The 18,938-nt window shown below is 37.7% G+C and overlaps 1 protein-coding gene across 4 annotated transcripts in view; it reads right to left on the minus strand.

Annotated features, from left to right (window-relative positions):
* Positions 1-14,016, minus strand: part of DYNC1I2 (dynein cytoplasmic 1 intermediate chain 2) — a 30,645-nt gene extending 16,629 nt beyond the window's left edge. Inside the window, exons 1-6 of one of the 4 annotated variants that reach the window (XM_069020672.1) lie at positions 13,860-14,016; positions 11,928-12,045; positions 10,457-10,571; positions 7,142-7,232; positions 3,010-3,069; positions 1,723-1,838 (exon numbers count right to left, since the gene is read on the minus strand). In XM_069020672.1, coding sequence (XP_068876773.1) covers positions 1,723-1,838; positions 3,010-3,069; positions 7,142-7,232; positions 10,457-10,571; positions 11,928-12,035 — 490 coding nt within the window. In that variant the 5' untranslated portion in view covers positions 12,036-12,045; positions 13,860-14,016. Of the gene's footprint in view, positions 1-1,722; positions 1,839-3,009; positions 3,070-7,141; positions 7,233-10,456; positions 10,572-11,927; positions 12,046-13,374; positions 13,473-13,630; positions 13,835-13,859 lie in introns of those variants that run through there. The other 3 variants (XM_069020670.1, XM_069020671.1, XM_069020673.1) reach the window with 3 other exon arrangements.
* Between the last annotated feature and the right edge of the window lie 4,922 nt (positions 14,017-18,938).

Consider the following 18,938-nt stretch of genomic DNA (forward strand, 5'->3'; position numbering starts at 1 on the left):
TAAAATAGAAAAGAAAACACAGTTAGAGAAAAATCATATCCTCTGGCTCACTGAATAATGAAGTTTCAAAGATATATCCTTGCATAAACACCCAAAAGTTCACATATCAAAGAGATTTATGAATGTAGAAGTATGTCCTAAAATTACTAACACAAAGTCAGTCATATTAAACAACCAAGAGATTTTGTTGTAGAACTACACACAAACTAGGTCAAGAATAATACTTTCATTTGCAGATAAATTCAAGTGTTTCAACATGGAAAAGCAAATCTGTTAGCCAACTGTATTTTCTTTGGAAAAATTTATTTTCTGAAAAGCAAAAAAGTCACGACTGAAAAAAAGCCTATGTTCAACTGCCAAAACCAGAAACTGTGTAAATTAAAAATACATTAGTTCCTTCTTTTAAAACTCAAAGTGTAAGCTTCAGGTATAAAAATTAAAATTCTTAAGAAGTGGGGGGGGGGTGTTAATTGCTAAGTTTGTTGTAAGGATACACAGCCTTCAAGTTCATAGAATGTTAGGGGTTGGAAGGGACCTTGAAGATCATCTAGCTCCAACCCCCCTGCTATGGGCAGGGACACCTTCCATTAGGTCAGACTGCTCAAAGCCCCATCCAACCTGGCCTCAAACACATGCAGGGATGGGGCAACCACAGTTTTTCTGGGCAACCTGTTCCAGGGCCTCACCACCCACAAAGTAAAGAATTTCCTCCTGATTTCTAATCCAATGTCTTCCAGTTTAAAGCCATTACCCCTTGTCCAGTCACCACATGCCCTTGCTCAAGGTCCCTCTCCAGAGCTGGAGGCAGCACTCCAGGAGCAGAGCAGAGGGGCAGAATCACCTCCCTTGACCTGCTGCTGGCCGTGCTGCTGAGGATGCAGCCCAGGGTATGTTTGGCTTTCTTTTGGGCTACTTCTTGAGCTTGTCCAGGTCCCTCTGGGTGGCATCCCATCCCTCAGGCATGTCAACCGCCCCATTCAGCTTGGTGTCACTTGCAGGCATGCTGAGGGTGCCCTCGACCCCTCTGAATGTCAGTGATGAAGATAATAAATAACACTGGTCCCAATATGGACCCCTGAGGGACATCACTTGTCACTGATGTATACCAGGACTCTGAGCCATTGACCTCTGCATGCAACCATTCAACCAATTCCTTATCCACCTAAGAGTCTACTCAGCAAATCCATCTCCGTCCAATTGAGAGAGAAGGATGTGGGGGGTGATCATGTCAAAGGCCTTAGAGAAATCCAAACAGACATGTAACACTTCCCTTGTCCACTGATATAGTCACTCCATTGTAGAAGGCCACTGGGTTGGTCAGGCAGGAGTTGCCCTTGTTGAAGCCATGCCAATTGCCTCAAATCACCTCCCTGCTCTCCATGTGCCAAGTTGTGTGTGGATTCTCAAATGTCATAAACGCAAAATATATCCCATTTATTTATCAGGTGTCAGCTAATTAAGCAACTTGGTGTTTCATCTGAACATTTACTAGGAGTGTGAAAATACCACATATTAGTAGCAAGAGTGAGATGCAGAGTAACAGTAACCGTTAAGTAAAACCTATAAAAAATTAGTAATACAATTCATATAAATTATCTCACATATCAACCTTCATTTACCTTATTAAGTTTCAAGATCACAAGTCCTAGTTCTAATTCAGCCAGTCATCATTACACTAAAAGAAACAAAAAATAACTCAATAGTAATAAATTAATCATTCACCTTCCTTGGGCTGAGTCATAACAGGTGTTTGCGTCTCCTTTGTGTAGGTAACAATTTCTCGAGGAGGAAAGTCAACTTGTGTAATTTTGGCCATTCCAAGTTTAACAGGTCCACGTCTAAATAAAATTAATTTAAAAATCAGAAAAAAAACATTTTATTAGTTCACATTTTGCCTAGAATAATACCCAAGTCATATGTCACAGCACTGCTTAGTCAAACTTAAATCCAGTGGAAACTTTGAAGAAGTCACACAAATGACTACTATTTTATCATGATTATTTAAAATCAGCAACTATTTATACATCTGTGACAAAAAGGAAGATGTGCACATATAAATATCTGGACATTAGGATATAATTTAAAATTTTTGTTCTTTGTGCTTGACCAGAATACTGCCACATATATGATACATCTGTATTATCGGGGGTACAGATCTACTCACAAGTCATGCTTGTACAGCAACAGTTCTAGGATCTTAAAGCTTGAAAAGCAACCTAGTTATGCTGAAGGAAAAATCATTTCCTAGTCTTTTAACTTTGCTGCGCTTTTTTGTCCACCTCTAAGATAATATTTAGAATGCAAAACTGCCAGGCTGACCTGGAACTCACACGGACAAAGCATTTATCCATAATACATTGTTCCAGAGCACAATACTGAAAACCTTTGTGCTTTCTGACTTTATTAAAGGCAGATATAGCTAGCATCATACAACACACAATATATTCCAAAACCTGCACAACATCAATTCATTGTAGCCTCCTCTAAAACCCAACTGCAGTATGTACTGTAGTAATACTGCAATGATGCAACAATTTACCTACATCAGACTTAGTTTCTTATTATCCACTCCTCTCCCAAGATAAAAGCAAAGAATAACTCTTTTCGAAAGGTTTTGGTGGAATCATAATTCTTAGTACACAATACAGGTTTTAGTTAGTGCTTATAATGAGCTACAGCTTTTATAAAAATATTTGTAAGAAAAGATGGGAGTTGCTCTGTTTTTAAATGCAGTCATGCTAACCTTTTTATTTTACATAAATGACTTCTTAGAGTTTACATTTTGTCAAAGAAAGACTCAAAGAAAACAAAACTTACTTGCGTTTGTTAGAAATAAGCATCTAATATATATCAAATGATATAAAAATTTCCCATGCTAAGTCTAGGGATAGTGAATTTCTATTACTTACAAAACAGTTTCTTAACAACAACAAGTCTTAAAGGAAAAAACACTCATACTTATTATCCATAAGCACATGAAAGAGGGAATATAAGAAATCTATGCAATACCCCAGATCGGAATCAGAGTGGAGCTGAAGAACTGATGGATCAGTATCCCAATGCAGCGTCCTGGTACCCCAGGTTGAACAATCATGCAGCATTAGCAAAAAAGGCCAGAGATTAGTGAAGCAAATATACACTATGAAATTCTAGAGTTACAGCAAGCTTATAGTTATTTCATTGTTCACAAGAAACAAGGCAATGCAACATCAGTTAAGGGAAATTCAGCAAACATTCAGTGCAATAACACATGCAGTAAATACAAAAGTTAAGAAGCAAACAGAATTCAGAGCTATTAGCAAAGAATTAAATTATTTTAAAGATTGAAAATTAAAGGTCTGCAAACAAACGTTGCCTTAATGAAAGGCAAATAAAAGTATTTTAAATACTGAAAAGAACCACTAAAAACTTTAAATTCCTTTTAAAATATGTTCAGATATGTTCAAGGTATATGAAGACAGATTTGTTAACATAACACAAACTTGCCCAGAGCAGTAAATATGTGAAGGAAACTGTCATATCGGTAAAGGAAATGAGTCAACACATAAGCCTTTTGGTAGTGGGGCAAAAAAGCATTTCCACTGGGATAGAGAACTGCTAGAGTTTCCAAGATGTGACATTGCAGTAATTATGGGTTAAGCACTGCCTTGGGCTTGTAAGTGTCATCTGAGTTAGAGCCAACTGCATCTAAGACACTTAAAATCTCTTATAAATTGTGGGCTTTATATTAATAACACGTTTCAAAGTCATGTGGAATAACAAACAGAATGGATCAATTTCAAGTTGTACCAGAAGAAGTAGGAATGGGGAAATCAGTATTCCCTCTACCTTCATTTTTAGCTTTCATCCCTTCTTCACAAATTTTCATGTAGTCTACTGGCTACCAGGCTTAGGCAGAATTTTAAAAACACACTTGTATGACATTAGCAGATTAACCTGCATGTTTTTTCAGACATTCTCAAGATGTTACCTGCATTTTTTAAAATAACGTTTTTGAATTAAAAAAATAAAGAATATGCAACATTTTACTATGGCAAGTCAATGAAAGATAATTTTACATTTTCATCCCATACATGGTAACTTCTCTATAAAACAGGTGCAGAATTCCTAAAGTTAAAGTTGATCTGAAAAATATACACGCAATGCCATAAAAGCTCATAAATATGGCTGTGTCATGCATTACCCTGTTCTAGCGGAAAGTATGCATTAGGACTATTAATCATTTAATTAGGATTAATTTAATGAATAATTTAATTAGGAATTACAAATCCACTGTCTTCATATATAGCCAATCAACAGCATCCACAGCAACAGCTTAATACTCAAATCTCCAAAACCTTTTCATATCTTTTGTGTATCAGAGAACACATCATTTTAGCCTAAAGTTAACTACTCTGAGCATACTTATTCATTAGATCTCTGCTACCTTTCTTGACTGAAGGGATTTCAGCTTAAGAGTTTAATTTGGTGCCTGAGACTTCAAGCTGGGTATTGCTCATGTGTTGTGCAATCATAAGCAAAACCAAACCACCACCCCAACCTTCATGTTGCAAGGGACACCTTATTTTCGGATACAAAAGCTGCATTACCACAATACCTGTCAAATATTTTCTCAACTTTTTCAATCACGTTTGAGAGGAACCTGGGGAAAAGACTATAAACATAAAAAGCTCCAACTTCTGCACCTGTTTAAGACCTAGCCGTTAATGAGATAGCTTTCCTGCTTTCAAAGCATGATTTTCACTTCCAAAAGTTGCTGCAGTGGTACCAGGGACAGTCTGTCTTTTAAAATAGTTGAAGCCAACAAGTAGTACAGGAGATCCAGTTAAATATTTCTCAGAGATATTCTTTTAAAATAAAGGTAACATTCTAAGATAAAATTCACCTATTGTGTACGTACCAAAATGATGCAAAATACTGTTTCTTTTGTTTACCAGTTGCTTGTTTTGCTTTAAGTTAAATGAATTTATCTACAAGATTCAATGAACTGAAGTCCCCATTCTTCCACATATGTCCAGATTTTTCTGTATCCAGGCACTTCCCTAATACTTCCTGTATCTCTAAAAATATTTTGTGGTTTTAAACTCATTCTATGAAGCATGCACCTAGCCCAAAAGTAAACCAGCTGTATGTTTTTCTAGTGTAGGACTTACACTCTTAACTGAGGAAAAAAAGAGAAAGAACCAGGATCAAACCAGGAAACAAAACTCTTTACTAATGAAAATAAAGCAAAACAGATGGAAGTAACAGCAGGAGCACAGTCTGAACACTGCTCTACTGCTTACAAAAAGAGTTACTGACAAGATTCAGCATCACAGAGGCTTTATAATACATCTCATATTGGTAGGAGTCACCTGTGAAATGCCATGTATAACACCAAGGGATATACAGTCCAACTTTCATGTTCAAAATGTATGAACTTGTACTAATAAACCAGTATCTCGATACCTATTTACTGGGGAAAGGGAAGAATCCACTGGTGGGCTAGATAACAAGTAAGGGGACTCTAACAGGGACTGCATAAAGCCTTCAGTTTAGCTGTACATTCATACCTTCGTGCCTTAAAAATCACAATCCTGGGACAGATTTAGTTTTAAAGTTTGAAAATGCAGGAAGCTATTAAGACTTAGGATATGGGTTTTCTCAAAGCTTCATAAGAAAATGCATGCATACAACATTGCATTACTATGTTTGAGAACACACAATCAGAGTGCAGGGCACTGATGAGGTGGAAATAAATTTAGTACACAACATGGTACAACCATTACAGGTATGTGGCCTATCCATACTGTTTCATACGAAATTTAAATTAGGTATGAATGGAAAGAATATATTTTCTTTAAAAATGTCATCATACTTCAAAAATTTGGTTTTATTTTTCTTCTAGTGAACATAAATACATATATAAATATAAAAAATGACAATTTAATAAGCAATAATAACAATTTGAACGAATTAAAATGTGCTTGCTACTCGATTAAGGAACAATTATATTGGTTCTTAATTAACATGACAGGCAAACAAGAACACACCTGAGCATTGTTAAAAAGACATCTGAGTTCATATCTGCTGCTTGATGTATTCTCTGTTTTAACTTAATGATTTCTACTTAGAAATAGGCACCACGTAACCTTTGTTCAGGTTTTTAGTATCCTGGATATTTTCAGATTAAGATGCATATAGTTATGCATGCATAATCCACACGCATACAAGATGTTACTGCAGTCAGTTTAAAAGATGTTTCAAAGTGGTCTAACCATCGACTCTTTTTCCAAAACGACTACTCATACAACAATGGTAACTGATAATTGCTGCAGTTACTGTGTTTGAACTAAACTTCATCCACAATGTATACTTAAATTTATAAATTTAAAGTACACGACCTTTACTTCCTGAAAATATCTTGCCAATATTAACAGGCATCTACTGCTCTTATTTGCAGACTGTGCAGGAGAAACAGTAGAAAGACCCTTTGGAAGCAGTGTTTTCCCACCTTATCACCCATATTTCACCACTTGAAATATTTAACAGAAATATTTATCTGATTCTTCTTTAGAGCCACCATGCCCAAAGAAATGGTCAAACAGATGTGACAAGTACTAGCACTGAAAAAAGACCAAAACAACTGCAATTGTTCTAAGATGGAGTTATGTTTTGACAAAATAAGAGATTGCAAGTGCTGTAGTTGTGTTACACAGATGAAGTGAAATAATGAGAAATACGGTTCTGGGTAAGGCAAAAATAAAATCAGAAGTAATGCAAAGTTTATAGACAGTATCTTTTATTACATTTACTAGGTAAGGCAAAAAGGAAATAGCCTATCATCCATACCCACCCTCCTTTAGAAAAAGCCTGGGAAAAGAGCAGAAGTTAGACTTTTTGAGTTTGTTATTGTCCCAAGACATTCATTTTACTTCAAACTTGCAAGTTTAAACAACTCAACATTATTGTTGGCAACTTCAAATCAGGAAGTGTAGTTGCATTTCAAATTTTGAAGTAAAGTATTTCTGCAAAACAGTCACTCTCGACAGATTCAACACTATAACCTCATGTTATTATTTGATAATTTGATTTCTTCTGAAGCTTAATTATTCAGAATACAAGTATTGAGCAAAGGAACATGACAAGGACAGTAACATACCTAGATCCAACAGCACCATCCCCGGAGTCCTGGCTCCCAGCCTCGCTTGGCGTACTCACAGATTTGGAAGACGGAGAGGTAGGAGGAGGGACTAAATAGTGAAACAGACAGGTATCCGCTGTTACTACTCGCAGAGGTTGCACAGCTTAGGATGTTTTCAAATTAATTTAAAATGAAGTATTAAAAAAAAAAGTGATGGCAAACAAAAATTACATGGATGAAAATGAACAGTAGAAAGAGAGGGGAAAAGACAATGTTAACAATTCATGCTGGACTTTCATGCAGTTGTTTGGCATTTATGCATCTGGAGCATACAAAAAGACATGGAGGGGGAGACATTTAAGAGAAAATGAATTGAAAAAGTATTTTTAAACTGAACTTTTGACAAATGATGACACTGATTTTCAAAGGGTAATTTCCACTGATTCATGTTGCTTAAACAGAGAAAAAATAGTTGTTAACACAGCTCTGGCATTAGTCTTTCTTAAAGATTAGACAATGAATGTCTGTAACTGGCAATGTTATTTCAAAATATAGAATCACCAAAGCGTGGACCAAAAAAATGGCTTTGTCATAAAACATCCTGTTATTTTTGTTCTAGTTTGAATCAAATCAAGATAAATCTTGTGTATTACAAAGTTTCTAGTGTTAGGTCTTGAAAATGACTTTTTTTTTTGCTTGACAGTAAACAGTCTAGTACCACTGTATTTAAACTTCTTAAGTGTCAGTTCATTTTCTGCATGTAGATGAAGACTGCATTTACCATTTAAAAAGTAACATGCTTTTTGGAAGTGATACATAGTAAATGATATCATGCAATCTGATACAAATACAAAGCTACTTTGATATTTCTTTCAACTTTTCTTTTTAGAAATAATTTTTGAATGAAACTTAGGGTTTAAACGCAAGAATCAAGCAGTGTTTTGAAGGTCCTTATATGCTTTGTTTTTCAGCAATATGTAAAGCATTCACTGCTTAGCAACCCTTAAAAAACACTTTAATCAACTGAACACAAATTATGTATATAAACTGCTGTCTACTCTGTCAGCAGTTAAGCATGGGAGAACTCTGAATTTAGGTCTGCAGGATTTCTACAGAATTTCTTGAAATCACAAGTATATTATGAATTCTAAGGAATTTTTCTACCCCATCCCAAAACAGAGACACGGTTCTGACTGACAAAAATTCTCCCTTAATTTTACCAAAATAACAGCGAATTCTTCAATTTATTAAAATTTCATTCCTGCTAGGGGAGAGACCTTTTTTATAGGTCTTCAGTTGTATTTCATAAATTCATACATACACACATTTAGAAGTTACACTTATATAACTGCGGGCTTGTAAGAATATATAAATTCTTCAACTCATCCTGGCCATGTACTGGTTAACCTACACTGATGGAGATGCCCGCAGGCCTTTGCACTGCCATTTGTATGCATTTTCGGGACAGTGTGACATCGCGGCCCCAGCGCCACTCGAAGGGCCCAGTGCTGGTGCTGCAGCGCTCTCTTGTGGGCAAAGCGACTCTCGAGAGACCCTTCCCAAAACTGAGGTGAGTCCCACTGAAAGACCAAGTCTTACGAAAAGACCAGATGGAATTTCACCTACCCCAGAGGATTAAACTATAGCATCTTCTTGAAAATAATTCTGGTTCACTAACTTAAGGCTTCAAAAACACACTGACATTGATACAGTCCCTTCTCCTGTAAGAAAGCTATCTCTCTCTAGCAGTTAATAGCACAGGAATTGCCTTAGGAATTAACACAATTTTCCATGAAAGAATCTAATGTCACGCTATCCCCCTCCACTGACAGTGCAAGCACAAGCTACCTGCACACCAAGCAGCTCAGCCATGAGTTAGCATCAGTTCAGGCATACAATCACTGTATTTGCCAGCATCCAGTCAGCAGAAAAGGAGCTTGTGCCTTAGGCATGCTAACTGCGGTAGCAAGTAGGACATTTTAACTTGATTAAGGATCCATATCAGATCTGGTTATCTTGAAAGGAAACAGAATGAATTCCCTGGGTACATTGAAGGGTGTGATTAAGTAGCAGCTCAGTGGAATAAAACACAACACGCAGGGGTGTGCCCCAGTCTTGCATGTCAGCACCTCCAGTTCTTCATAAACACCTACTCTAAGCATATGCATTAACTTGCTTTGAGGACTGGCTCTTCTGTGGTTTTTAGATTCTCTTCCAGATTTGAAAAAAACCAACAACCACATACATTTCTACAAAAATTTCATCAACTGCCTTAGCACAGTATCATGCAAGAGAAGTGTTCAACTATTAGTCTAGAAAATCTGTAGTAGGTCGGAATCGATTACTTAAACAGCTGCACACTAGTGCAAATGCAGCCAAATGGAGTCTCTTGACTATAAGAACAGTTTGAACTACCAAAAATGACTCCTGGGGCTGTTGGAATGTGAGCAGCTATAAGGGTGTTTATTCCACGTTCACTTCTGAACACTTGAGGATTATACAAAAGCAATTATGAAAATATAATCACAGATATATCTGTAACAAATTATTATTACTTTTTATTTACAAACCCAGTTGAATAGAGCCTCACCAAGAAGCCAAACTGATAAGCTTTAAACCCCTTTGATTTCAGAGTTAGAGAGAAAAAGTAGAGTTGCATTATCATGCTCCTTGCTTTTATCTTCCATAGAGATGTGCCTATGTAAAGGCAGAAAGCAACAGCCAATATGCTAACACATCCAAGAGCTGCATAGATACCAATTTGCACCTTGGGAAGCTAATTTTTGTATTTAGTGTTGCTACTGCTTCATCAAAGTCAGTCAGGTATTTGTGGTAAGAAAAACTAGAGTGTAAAAGATGTGGAAAAGAAACAAGCCAACTCCATACAAGAATATCAGCACTAAAATTTGGCATTATGGAAAAGAGTAAGGAAAAAAATTGAGGAAAATAATGAGCAGGAAAAAAAGGGGGGAAAAAGAAAATGCATACATGATACTTACATATGTTAACTAATATATTTCAAATAATCCACTGAGTGTAAATGGTGTTATTTTATAAAATAATGTTATGTAATGTGTACCGAAGCACATAATTTGATATTTGTAACAAATAATGCAGGACAAAACAGTATAAAACCCAGACATGTATACCCCACAAAAAGTGGCCAGAGAATTATTATGTTAGTTATATAAATACCTCAAATCCTAACAAAAGCAAACAAACCACCACCACAAAAAAAATCCCCAACACAAAGCCCTGAAAAACACTTCACCCCCAAAAAACTAAACAAAAAACTCCCAAACATTTATTTCAAACAAACAGTAACATTCCTACCAACAGGAGACTCAGGTGTCAACCCCATGCTCTGAAGTAACGCTTCAGCTTCTCTTCTCTTCTTTTCAAGATCAGATTCTTCCTGTACTGGAAGAACTTCTTTCTTTTGGTCAGTCTAAAAATGATTCAATAATTAAGTTATAGCTTTTAACATCATTTTCATCTTTCATTTATTTTGAGACCCCACAGTGTTTTTTGTAATACTGAAACCTATCATCAAGTAGGTTAGATATTCAATTTCAATAATTCTGATGGTTCTTTTTAGTAGATAAAGTAAAAAGACAGGAATGACAATATTCTGAAGCTTTGGTACTGTCTTTGAAGGACATATATAAACATGCAAAAAGTGCCTGCTTATTTGCCAAAATGACTAACATTTCATAAAATTAAGAGTACCTATTTTACACTAATCCTAAACACTGTAAAATGCAAACGGCGAAAAAAAATCCTGTACCTGTGCATAAAATTATTTTAGAGACAGTCATATGATTAATATTTTAAAATTACAATAACTATATCAAAGGAAAGTAGTTTTAAGTTGTGTTATCTGCTAGATATAAAAAAAGTAAACCCCCACCCCCTTTCATTTAGAAATAATGCAAGCTCTATTGCAAAAGATGCTAAATACTCCATATCTTTCTACGGTAGGTTAACTGCTTTTTAAAAAGCAATTCTGGCAATACATTGTTAAAAGATCATTAGAAAATAATTTGAGCTATTTTCTTCTCCTTTTTGTCTGAATCATGTAGTTGGCAACTGCCCAGTCTTCAGTTATACGCTGATTTAGAACACCAACTACATCATAACCAAAACACAGAGAAGTAATGAAAAAGTACCCCAAAACATTCCAGCAAAAGTTTCTTTTATGAGGTATAATTTGCATTCAGGAGAAACAGCAATATATCACTGATTGTCACATACTTGAGCAGCAAGAAAGCCACAAGACTGTTAACATACTAAATCTAAAACACAAGTACTATATACATCCTGAGTGTTACTCTGGTTTTAAAATTCAGCCTATAGATAGGTCAAAGAGCAGAACAACTTAGCACATTGTTTGTACAATAATACTGACAGTCAGACAATTCCTATGGGCATGCTCAGAACCCTACTTCAGAAATGAGTCCTTTAAATAACACCAATCACAGCTCATTAAGCAGAGCTTTCACGCAATAGATCAGAGTGATTTGATTAATGATGTCACATGCACACAAGTAGTTCTGAACTTTATGCTAGTGTAAGATACTAATTTTTGTGGGTTTTTTTTAAATCCAACTTATACAGACAGTTATAAAGAAAACAGTAGGTGTTCATATTATCAGAAAATGAAAGTGCTACATTTGTATTAGCACCCACCACTAAAAAGACACTCCCTGAATAGGACACAGAAAATGATTATGTGAACCTACCCTTAAATTTTGGGCAAGTTACATATGCAAAGTCAATTTTCAAAGTGAAAATTATTTCTTACTTCTTTTTTCTTTCTTTCTTCCTCCTTTCTCTTCTTCTCCTCTCTGATTTGAGCTAATCGTTGCTTCTTGCGCTCCAACTCCGCCTTCAGTTCACTTTTGTCAGACATGGCTGAAACACTGATCAACAGCAATCATGTCACTGTTTGGCTTTTGTTTGGTTTTTTGTTTTGTTGTTGGGTTTTTTTTAAAGACAGCAGCTTTTCTTTCCTCAAAGAAATTACACTAGCTTACCAAAACCAGCTTACCAGAAGCCTGAGAAGTCAACAATAATTGAAAAAACCCACATTCCTATTTCTGTTTTTCTTTCACCTAACACATTTTCAATACTTAAGTAATTGATTTAAAACAAACAGAACTATGACATGGTGATGGCATCCACTTCCAAGGTAGGTCTGATGCTCTTTGAAGGAACTACTGTGAAAGAAACCTTCAGCACTGAAGATGTGAGTATTTGATTTTGCCATAGGATTTCTGCAGCTACAAAGACTATGAGACTGAAAACAGCAAGGAAAGCAGCAACGCACTATTTCTTTCACTTTTCACTTCAACAGCTAAATATTGGCATGCTATAAGTTAACAATATGTGAGCTACAGATCCTTCTACAAACCATTATATGACTCAAAATAAAGATTTATTAAAACATTTAGTAGGATTACTTTAAATTACAAGGCAATGTAAGTACAAGTGTAGTGGTCAAAGAAAACTGTAAAATACATGCATTATAATTTTTTTCCCGCAAAACTACTACACTGCTAATAAATTGGTGGATCGTTTAAAGACAAAAATGATACAAAAAGTTTTTTTATATAACTAACTCAAATACAAAAAAAGTCAACAACAAAAGGTGGAAACCCTGTAACTTTAAAACTTCACAAGAAATTAGAACACAGGTGTGAAAAACTGTGTGAATGGGCTAGGTGAAGATATTAATTTTACTGTTTTTAAGGAAAGTCAAGTCAGCAAAGAAAATGCACAAGTGGTCCTACAACAAATGAGGGAACTACAAATGCTTTTACACTAAGCTTGACAATGAAGATACAAGATTAAGCGTTAGTAATATGACTATGTGGTAATGCAAAATTAAGAATACTTTCAAGTGTTTGCATAGCACAGCTAAGCACAGAAAAGGATGCAAAATGTTGCAAAGCCTCATACGTCTAGTCCCATATCTTAGTAATACGTATATAGGGGTAAATGTATGTATTCCTTCATGTCATCTTTAAACATTAAAGTGCTAATAAATAAATAACCTTTTATATCAATAAATACGGTCGGTATTTTCAAATGGCATTCCCGTGTCCCTTTAGAAAAACACTAGGAAAGCGCGTTGTCATGGATTGCCGCCTGTCCAGAGCCGGCCCGGGGAAGCGAAGCAGCACAAACCGAGCCAACTCGAGGAGAGCGGCGCGCACCCCGCCCCGCCTGGAGCTGACCGCGCTACCAACCTGGTGCCACCAGAACCAAAGTCCCCACCCAAATCCTACAAGGGCCGTCTCGGGGAGAGCGCCCGGCAGCCCTGATAGGGTCGCACCACGCCCCGCGGCCCGGGAGAAAGCAGCACTCCCCACTAAGTGAGCCCCGGCGCGGGCCACCCCTGGCCCCACCCTGCTGCCGCGGCCTCGCTGCACGGGGCAAGGCCGAAGGAAGGCGCGTTCCCACCGGGCCGCAGCAGCGCCAGGCACGGCCCGGCTCCCTGCGCACCTGTACGCGGCTCCTGTCCGCGGTTCCTGCCCTGCGCCCGCCGCCCTCAGCCCCGCGCCCCTTCCGCCGCCGCACAAAGGCGCCGACAGCTGGCAGGCGGCTCCCTACGGCAGACAACGAGGGTCAAACCAGCTCCCAAGGCGTTGCGGGATGCGCAGATATTTACGGGAACTGCGGAAGGGCACGGAGATCTGTGCAGTAAAGCACCTAATTCCCCACTCGTCCGCACCGTCAGGGCCGGAGATCGGAAAGGAATTAACACGGGGAACGAGGGCAAAGCGACGGGGGGGATGGGGCGCTTCCCGAGGCCCGGTGCCACACCCCTCCCGCGGGGCGCTGGCTGGGGAAGCCGCTTGCAGAACAACGAGGACCAGTATGCAGCGCGCGCCGCTGTGTCGGTGTCGTCGCTGGCGCTCCCCGGGCGTGAGTGCGGAGCGCCCGCGCGTTGCGTGATGGGAACTGTAGTCTTCCGGTGTGGGGACGCACCGGCAGTTCGGGCTCAGCGCCCGCGGGGTCCGGACAGCGAGCGCCACCGCCTGCCGTGCAGTGTGCGCGCGCATGCGCGCCCTGCCCTGCTTTGGTGGTGGTGGGGGGCGCGGGGCGACGTCGCCTCACGGAGGCCTCGGCAGCGGTCCCGGGCAGGGCAGAGCGGGCTGAGGCGGGATCCATGGGCGGGACAGCGCTATCGCCTCTGCTTTGGCTTCCGGGCGGTGAGGGAGGATCCGCGTTAGCCCCCTCCCGCAGCCGAGCGTGAAAACGAGTCGTGTCGGTGCGGACACTGATGGAACTGTATGGTTTTAACCGCGGGGCCCTCGTGCGGCCCGTAGCCATAATCCCTCCAGTGACCTGGGAATAAGGAGTATAAAAGCCTGATTCGATGTGAGCGTCAGGCGAGTGACAAAGTGGCCACTGGAGATTGCGCTCTGTGCGTGTCAGCCGGTGGCGTTGGGCTGCCCTGGCGACACGGCGTTCCCATCATGAGCGTTGTCCTGGAGTGGTTACACAGCTCATTTTGATACAGTGCCAAACTGGTAGCAAGTGACTTTGCTGTTCCCCACTCGTCCTAAATTGCTAAGTACATTGTCACTTGTATCCTGTGGAAACCTGTATCAAAATCCTTTACCTGTTTTTGGTAACTGCTGGGCTTGTGCTACTGACTACTATCTCAGGTCCCCCAGCCTGGTGGTCTGCCAGAACTATGCTTACTAAAGCAGAATTACCTGGAAGATTGCTGTAGTTCAAGTGGAGCATATGTTCACAACACCCTATGAAATGGAGCTTTTGGAGGTAGTAACTATCAAATCCAGAGCAGGTTAAATTTTCTGCTATTACAGAATTGGAATAATTTATTTGCAATGACTGGATCTACAAATAGTTATGCCTGGTGAGTGTATTTTTGAAACTTGTCCTGACAAGTAGTGGAAAAAGGCTGCATTTGAAGTCCGGCTTTGTTGCAATCCTGTTAGGTATCATAAACTGAACAGGTTGGTTGGTACTTCATTGGGATAGCTGCTAGGAAAACTTCAGTTGCTCCAGGAATCAATGTTGATTATTTACTTTACTGTAGTCTTCCATGTGCGTCAGGGTTCATACTATACCTTAAAAAAGCCTGTCTGTTGTCTAGATGACTTCTGACCATTTAATAACCTCCATACATTTTGTAAGAGTTTCTCCCCTCTTTCCTGCTAGATGGACATGGACATTTTTTTTTCTGTTGTGTCAAAATAAGGTGATGGTGAATGATGGGTCCTTTCTGAGATGAGAACCCTTTTGCAGTCTGTTAACCTTTGGCACAAAACATACACTAGTGAATGGTGCAGCACTTGAGAGTGATTCCCTGCCAAGAACTATAGAAAATAGGTTTACCAGCTGAAAAATTCAAAGTTCTTCCTCAGTGTAGTCTGCATATAGTACTCTCGAATTTTTTCTATTGTGTGGTTAAGACAGGAGGTAATGAGAGCTTCTTAAGGTATACTGTAGTGCACAAAAACCTGCACTAGTTCTAGTGGTTTTATGAGGGAGTATGAGAACTGCCAAAGAGATCAGCTCAAAGGAGCTATTTTCAGATGTGTTGTACACTAGGCTATATTCTGCCCTCAGTGTGTGCACCTGTTTCCCATTGACCTTTATGGAAGTCTGTGTACTCATCAAAAGAGGAGAATACGTTTGAATATTGGTTAAGATCATAATGGATTCCTTTTGTGTGGATTATGTTAGCATTACTAGCCAAAAATATCATAGGGTAAATAAGGAGACAGAAAGTGTGCACTTTTTTCCTGCTGCAAACTGTTAGCTCTAACAGTTAAATTTTAATATTTTCACATTGTTATGAGATTAGTAGAGTCACTGACTCACAGCATCAGTCAGATCTATTTCATAAAGATTGGTGCCATGGAGTCATTTTACTGAAAACAGAACTGGATAGAATTTGTTTCTTTTCTGGTTCCTTAATAAGAAACTTGCTGATATGATGGAAGAAGCTCTGAAAAATTACATGCCTTCAGAGCGCAGTTAAACTATAAAGCAAACACATAAGCATCAATTTTTCATATAAAATTTTTCTCCGTATACCTCCTACTTCTTAGCTTAAATCTTTACTTTTAACATGAGTTGCAAGGCAGTAGATAGTTGAAAATGCATTTATTACTAGCAGAAGCCAAGCCCTGTATTTACACCGTATTTACAAAACACTTGTGCAGAACGGAGATGGCAAAGTAAATCACCTGTAGCAATTACTGTTACAGTAACAGTGATGTTTAAACCTTACATAATTTGGAATGTTTGTAACGGGTAGTTCGGTGCATCTTGCAATACCTTTTATGCAAGCAAACTTATATTTTGAAAGTCTGGTTGTCTGTCAGTAAAGACTGTTGCAACTAAACTGTATTTGAATTTGATTCAGATTTTTGTTCCATTTCAAAAATGTTAAAATCAATCAATGAGAACCTGCAAAATTATTGTGCATTGCTATGAAAAAAATAACAGAGAAAGTTTTAAATTCAAACCATGTAAATAAACATGATTTGAATAGCTAAACTCATGTACTTGTTAATTTAAAACTAGTTTAATGTTTTATACTCCAAACAAACAAGATCTCCTCTTACTTATTTATGGATAGGTTTTCTAGGCAAACACATTATATGGTGTTAACCTGTTTGTTGATTGTTTTTTAAAACAGGATTAATTTTTTTCTTTCTGCTTTGCTTGAACTAAATTTGGTCACATTAATATCCCATTTGACAAGTGTTTATGTTTTCTTGTGAAATAGTTTGACCTATGCAAGTAGTTTATTTTTAAAAATAACACATTATGAACAGAAGTAATCTGTTTAGGTTTGAATGGTACATTCATGGTACATAATTCAATGCCCTCGACTACATTAGGGCCTATGTATTGAAACAGAAAAAGAGACAAAACTGCAAAAGGCCTTGTAAATGGAATATATATATATATATATATATATATTTATATATATGTATATGTGTGAATTTGTATAGACCTAAGTAAATGTACATTTGCCATGACACATGGTTTTGAGAGTCAAGAAATCCAAACTTTTCTTCAATAAATGCTTTTAACCATAGGTGTCATCACCACAGGTCTTGATGGCTGTTAGTGTTCACCTTTCCATTGAGTCAAATCTGTCATTTCTGTCAAAAAAAGTTTTACAAGGTATGAGCCTACTTGTCTTAGAGACAACAGTTTGTGGTTTTGTTTAGTTAGATTTGCTACTGGAATCTCTTCTATCTGGGTATTTTTAACCAGAGATTAGATAGAAAACAGGTTGGACTAGATCTCTGATATCCTTCCCAAGTCTGTTCCTAGAGTGCTTTGAGTACAGAAAGAACAAACAACCAACTGAGGTAATTCTACTCATGGAACACCTTGTTGAATAGCAATCTGGACTCTTAGACAGCTCTAGTATTTTATAATCAAAGTTTGACACTCTGCAAAAAAATAATTGCAAAAAAATTCAATCCTTCTTCCAGGAAAAACTCATAAAATTTAAATTTAATTTCATTAGAATATTAACTATAGCTTTATAGTTGGGACTTGCATTTATTTTACAGTAAATAGAACATGTTTAGATATTCTTCTGGAACAAATCTACACATACAGTTTGGTAGTTTTTGCTCTGCATTACATATACAAAGCACAGTCTAATCTGTTAATTTTTTTACAGCAATATTGCAAGAAATAAACGGCATTATTTTTGTTAGTATTGTGTACGCTGTTAATGCTTGCAAGCTCCAACACATTCACAGATCTGTTTGTAGGAGCAAAATGTATTTACAGTTGGTTTTAAAGTCAGTAGAAGTATGTTATATTTAAGGAATACTGTCATTAATCAGGAAAGTTATTTTTAATTTCATATAGTTATATAGAATTATATCTTTTCTTGCTATTCATTATAGTAAAGATGACTGCAATTCAGGAATGAGGTAAAACATCCATTCTATATGCTTAATTCATTGTATGTGTCCACAGACAATTACTGCTCAGCTGTTGTGATATATTTATGTCAACAATTAAGAGTCCAAGAGGAAATAAAAAATGCGGATCAATGTGATTTTATAGTTTTCTGCTTTTCATTTTTATATTTAGTAATAAATCTTGCAGTTTGTAGCATTTTTTTCTCTGAGAGAAAAAAGCTTGTGGCTAGTACATAAAACAATTCATCTTAAAAGGATTGTTTCTTCAGCCCTTGTTCTTGCTCTGGAATTGTGGGGTCAAGTGACTTAAGTCTTATCTTTTTCACCTTGTTGTCACCAGAGGAAAAGTGGTGTTTTGCCCTGGGTAGTTTGTGTCTCTAGGTTACAAGGTTACTAGGTTACAAACATGTCTTTATTTTTTCTTAGTCTCAGTTGCTTAATGTGTCAAATTAACCATCCTGATTTCAACAGCAATATTCCTTACTGCTAAAGCTATGTGATTTGATATTTGAAAGGAAGCCTTTTGAATGGAAGGCACCATATATAATTTGGAGTGTTATTAAAATCATAGCTGCATGGAATAGTTCATAACTTCCTTCCCAAAAAGGAAATCAACATCTGAATCATACCAAATTGTGATTTCTGGGCTCTTCTTCCCGCCACATTTCAGAAGCTGACAGAGTTACCCTTCTGACACAGGTATAAAGTAAAGGTGGCAAATACTATGCAGAGTTTTACAGGAGTTAACCCAAAATCAGTCACAGATATTCAATTGCTGGTTAAAAATTGCCCTTCCATCTCTTAGTCCATCTCTGATTGATTCAGAAGAATATACAAGTTTTCTTAAATGTCAAACAGTATATAGAAGTAAGTAT

The sequence above is a fragment of the Aphelocoma coerulescens genome, chromosome 7 (genome assembly GCF_041296385.1).
Source record: "Aphelocoma coerulescens isolate FSJ_1873_10779 chromosome 7, UR_Acoe_1.0, whole genome shotgun sequence".
Lineage (NCBI taxonomy): Eukaryota > Metazoa > Chordata > Aves > Passeriformes > Corvidae > Aphelocoma > Aphelocoma coerulescens.